The sequence below is a fragment of the Parus major genome, chromosome 13, assembly GCF_001522545.3.
Source record: "Parus major isolate Abel chromosome 13, Parus_major1.1, whole genome shotgun sequence".
Taxonomy (NCBI): domain Eukaryota; kingdom Metazoa; phylum Chordata; class Aves; order Passeriformes; family Paridae; genus Parus; species Parus major.
In genome coordinates, this window is record NC_031782.1 from 2432887 (window position 1) to 2438589 (window position 5703).

General features: G+C 47.2%; 1 protein-coding gene across 1 annotated transcript; it reads right to left on the reverse strand.

The window, feature by feature from the left end:
- Nucleotides 1–601: 601 nt before the first annotated feature.
- Nucleotides 602–5698, reverse strand: BOD1 (biorientation of chromosomes in cell division 1; the record flags this gene model as incomplete). Its single annotated transcript, XM_015641479.1, has 3 exons — nt 602–1430; nt 4442–4566; nt 5570–5698. Coding segments are annotated over 3 exons (300 nt in total), but the record flags the coding sequence as incomplete, so codon positions are not given.
- Nucleotides 5699–5703: the final 5 nt, after the last annotated feature.

Sequence of the window (5703 nt, forward strand, 5' to 3'; positions counted from 1 at the left end):
AGCCTTTTAAAAACTACCCTGGCTGAGTCTATTCTCCTTCACTCATCTTTTAAAGCAGCTGTCAGGTAGGAAATGCAGGCTCAGGTTCCCTCCTCACTGCAGTAAATCCAGCTCGACTTGCTACAAAAAACCCTGAGCTGCTGTCCCTACTCCTATTGCCATCCAGAATTTTCCTAAGCACACTCAGAATCCTAAATTTGCTCTTTAAAACAACTTCTTTCCCCCTGAATAAACGTTTCAATTCCAAAGAAGTGGTTGAGAACCCAACCAGGAGGTAAAAGGTTCTTTTCTGTCAAGAGCTGCCCTTAAGGCCCTAAGGGAAAGCATTCATTACACATTTGGTGCAGTCTTTAATCCCAAACCAACATCCAGGAGAAAACCCTTTACTCACACAATCCTCACAATATTTTACATTTTTTGAGACATCTTCCTGGGAAAGGATACCAAAACCATCTTATTTCATGTTAAGAAACAACTCCAGGTTGTTAAACCTGGATTGACCCATAAAATATGCAAGGTCACACTTTCCTTAGGGTTCCAGGCATTTCTTTAAATAGTTTCTCCTTAAGAAAAAAGTGCTGAAGAAGCCAAGCCTCAGAGATGCTTTTTGAGGTGTTTTATTGCAAAAAGGTGTGGACATTTGCTGGCAGAACAGGTTATCACATTCTCCATTTGACTGTCATCCAGAGGACACTGCATGCATTCGAGCTGAAAGCATAGGACAGTTTCCACCAGGCACCTGAGAAAGAAAAGTCTTCCAAGCAGAAAAAGACAAATTTCCACCAGATCCCCAACTCTGGTGTGCCCTTTGTTCCCCAGAGTTCCCTGGGAAACAGGAGTGACATCAGCTATAGCAATAGCCAACTGTAAACATGTTCCTGTGTTCAACAGAATTTGTCTGGATAATGGATCCCGAAGCTTCAGCTCCAGTTTTGAACAGGAAATGCCTTTCCCAAAGCAGGCAGTGCAGTGAGTTCCACCTGACCTGGCACCTGCTGCTCACTGGAACCCAGCAGAGGCTTCCCCTCCTCTGGCTTCTATCAAAGGAAATCTGACAGCTCTACTTGGTCTCCAAAAAATACCCCACCCCCAAACCCTCCTTCCTTTCTTTGTGCTCCTTGGAGAGCCTCAGCCCCATTTCCCCACTCCCTCCAGACAGCAGACAACTCCCTTTTCTCCTTCCCACCCCCTTGCCCAAAGGCATGACTAATGAATACAGGCTGCAAAAATCTCTCCACACTTGGGCTGTCCCTCCACAGGCAGAACTCCAGGTGCACCTGAATTTCCCCATTTCAGTGCCTATTTCCCACAGGCCTAACAAAGGTTAATCATCTTTGGCAGACAGCAATCCTGCACCAAAGGGAACAAGGAAACCATTGCCAGTCTAACAGGGCATGTTGCAATTGCAGCTGCTCAGCAGCAGGATCTCCCTGCAAGGAAAAAAAAAGAGAATTTAGAGAATGTAGAAGCACCTTCACAAGTCAGTGCATTAGGATAGATTAGAATATATTAACAACTGCACTTTGCTGTGGGTTACAATGGACTTTTAAACTACTTGAACCAGACAATTCAAGTCGCAAGTAAATAACTCAGGATGACACTACAGCCACTTAAACTTCTACTATTGAGCTAAACCCCCATGCTGGTTGCTCTGATAATTCCCAGCCACTGTAGGGTCTTATTCCTTCTAAATAAATCAGCTGTAGATTACATGGAGCATTTTTACTTTCAGAAAGCCCTGGCAGATGGAACAACTGACAATTCACTTCCTTTCATGCAGCATGACTTTAAGTCCCCCAGCAAAGGGGCAGAATAAAATTTCCCACCAAGGCAGTAGCTCCTCAAAATCAACCTTTGCAATCTTAGCAAAGATAGACACATCTTGTGCTTAGACAGAGGAGCAGTTATGGCCCCCTGAGGCCCCTGGAGTTATTTTAATCACAAAAGCCAGAATGAACTTGTTTGCCACAAAGGCACCCTCAGTCCTTGCAGCTGGAAGATTCAGGCTGCTTTATTTAAATCAGGTTTTTGAGTGAACAGTTTTTCACTCCCAGAGATGTTGTCCCTACTCCAACAGGACTATTTTGGTCAGTGACAATTCAACACTCCAGTGTTAGTTCTGAAGCAGAGATACCTAAAACTTTCAATGCTAAGCCACAATAACTTGTCACCACCCTATTCCCATCTGTGTTTCAGTAAATGATATATATTTTTAATCCATTTGATACAGTTCTGAAGGCAGTCCAGCCACTTCCATGTTAATGCTGCTGGATATGCTGCTTTTTTTTTTTTTATTTTTGGATATGCTTTACTGGAATAAAAGGCCTTTTGGGCTGATCCAAACCCAGCTCTGGCAGAGTGCAGAGTGTTCCTTGATAGCTGATTTACATCATCCCTATGTCTTAGTCCCAGATATTTTTAGCAGCCACTGGAGTGGCAGAGGGCTGTGACAATGACAAAAGGCTGCTGATCAAAGTGTCCCCCCTTGCCAAGCCCTCCTCTATCTTGCACTCTACAAATACAGAGATGAGGCACAAGGAATGTCAGCACTAAGTGCAGAGATACCAGACCTTTAGGAGGCATCCTGAGATGGAGCAGGAGGATCCTTATTCTCAGGCTCTGGAGGAGGAGCTGGCACATTTTCCTCTTTCTTTTGTGCAGCCAAAAATTCATGAATCGCCCTCTCTATCTGAGGCCTGAAGATGTGGTTTAGTTTTGGATCCACCACCTGAGAAATAATTCTGTCCACTCCAGCTTCCAGCATTCCTGACCTTGAACAAAGACAAAGAAGTCATTCAGCTCCTCTGAAAAACTTCTCCCCAATCTCCTCCAGAAACTCTCCAGAGCCCTCCTGTCAACTGCAATTAGCATTAACATGGTGAGAACTGCAGCCTACTCAGGAGATCCTTAACAGGGACTTGTTTCACTCACCTATTTCTCTCCCTGCTCCCTACAGAATTAACAACTCCCATCTGGTCTCCCAGGTACTTAAATGACACCTTGGCCAACAGCCACTTTTAATAGGGCTCCTGTGGAAACCAGGTCAACATGAAAGCAAACAAACACATTTTGGCACAAGAAGAGAAATAAGCTATTCTGAGGAGGAGGGCAGGTGAGAGCACAGGCTTTTTTTTGGCTGAGTGGAGGGAGAAGAGCCCTGCCCCCTAAGAAGAGGACTGTCACTTGCTCCTTGTAACAGTCTAGACAGATGGGTATGAATTATAAAAACAAGACAGCACACAGCAGAGGCTCTGGGCTGAGCAGCAGGAACAGAAGTGACTGGTGACTTCAGTCAGGCTCCTGGACTGTGGGGCACAGGCTGTCTGGGAGGGTTAAGTCATGTCTGCAAGGGAGCAGGGACAGGAAATGGAGATGTTCACGGCACTGGGAGAAGGAGCCACAGGATAATGGGGCTGTGAAGGATGCAGAGACACAGGGCACCTCATGCCACCTGCAGGTAACAGCAGCCTGGGTGGGCAGGACCCACACCTGGACACCCCCAGGGCTCAGCCCTGCCCCTCCAGGAGTGACAGGGACTGTTCAGACTCCCTACAGCATTTTGTGTGCAATACCTCGTCCTCTCTTCCTGATTAAAACTCAGCAGTGCTGGGAAGCAGAGTAAAACCTTAAAGCTCATCCAGTTCCACCCCCTGACACGGCAGGGACACTTCCCACTGTCCCAGGCTGCTCCAAGCCCCATCCAACCTGGCCTGGGACACTTCCAGGGATCCAGGGGTAGCCACAGCTTCTCTGGGCACCTGTGCCAGGGCCTCCCCACCCTCCCAGGGAAGGATTCATTACCAATATCTACTGTTACCCTGCTCCATCAGCTGAAGCCATTCCCCTTTGTCCTGTCCCTCCAGGCCCTTGTCAATTGTCTCTCTCCCTCTTGTTGGCTCACTGAGGCACAACTATGTCACCCCAAAGCTTTTCCTCTCCAAGCTGAACAACCCCAGCTCTCCCAGCAGAGCTGCTCCATCCCTCTGCTCATGTTGGTGGTCCCCAGTGCAGGGTCTGAAACAGCTGGAACTGTCCTGTGCTGCAGGAGCTCAGGCTGGTGCAGATTGCTGCTGACAGGGAATGGATTCTGCACACCCAGCCTTTGGCATCCTTGGGATTCTTTCTTTAAAGAATCTTTGAAGGCTCTTTTCTTTCTGAAGGTAAAGCTCAGGGTCATCCAGCTCAGTACAGCAGGCACAGCGTTTTTGCAGCAATAATTTGGACAGCAAATATAAATATTTCATCACTCCAACCCACCCATTTCAGGCAGAGCAATAATGTGCATTTTGAGGAGAGTTCAGACTGCACTTATTCTCCCAATGAAACTCAGGGAGGACAACAGAAAGTGGTGTGAAAAACTTCATTCTGGCAGTTCTCCCTTTCCTTAGGTGATCTATGGCTTATCAAATATCACTGATTGTGCAGGCTGCTGCTCACTCACTGGATCACACTCTGCCTCAGCCCATTCCGTAACTGGTTCTTGTTCATGGCTGGGTTCCATTCCTGCTTGTCCAGGTGAGTTGAGACAAAGTTGTCGACTTTCTGCCTCAGGTTCTGATAGGCTGGCTAAAAAAAATAAAAATAAATCCAGTTTAACAGCTCAAATACCTCCAAACAACCCCCTGCCAGAGCCCTTCACAGTGCAGCTATTGTCACACACACACACTGCTCTGCTGTGTTTCCCTCCCTTCACTCTCTGAACAAAGATAATCCTGTTTTCCCTGAGAACACAACTGGAAATTGCACAGGAACACTCAGTGTAGTAATAATTCAAACAGCTGGATAGGTTGGGGATGAAACTGTAGTGAAATGCAAACTGTGCAGACAGAAGTTGTTTAAGCAGAGTTCTTGTTGTCTGGAAACCCTCGAGCCCAGAATTCCAAGGAAAGTGGCTGAGCAATACTGCCACCAAACAAGAACTTGAATTATTTGCTTCTGTGGCACTAGCAGAGGAAATAAGAATAAAAATATAAATTGCAATTTTAAAGATAATTATAATGATATGAGAACATAATTCCACTGAACAGGAACTTAACTAACAAATCCATATAAATCCTCAGGATCCACATCCTGGATGCAAGGGAAGGACAAGAGGGAGACCGGGATATTTCTGAATTTGATGTGTCTGTCTGTCCTGGGTGAGGATGGCAGATCCCAGGACTTTTGCTGGAAGCATAAAACTTTGGGAAAGCAAAGTTTAACCAAAAGCATTGAATTTTGACAGTCACTGCAAACAATCCAATTTGGCACTGACAGCCCAACTTCTATATTGGCAACAAATGATGAGTTTGTTATGGCTGAGAAAATGAATGTCAAACAACAGCCTGAGAACATCTACTCAGGAAACAAAGGTTTGGTTTGAGAATTGAGGGATGTTGGAGAACATGGGAATTTTTGAAATCTAGCTTGAGAGCAGCGCCGTTCTTACGGGAAGATGTTTTCCCAGGAAAGCCTGGGCTGAGATATGAAAGGCTGAGCCTGCTCTCTGCCCGGGCTGTGGCTCCGAGGATGTCCCGGGAGCAGCCCGGGGGAGCGGGGAGGGCCTGGGCTCGGTGCCCGGCCCCGGTACCTTGGTGTCCACGTCGGCCAGGCAGTCGCGGCGGAAGCCGTCGAAGAGGCCGCGGCTCTTGAGCTGCTCCACGATGATGGCGATGAGCTGCGGGTCCCCGGGCGGCAGCGAGGCGGGGTCGGTGGGCCCGGGCC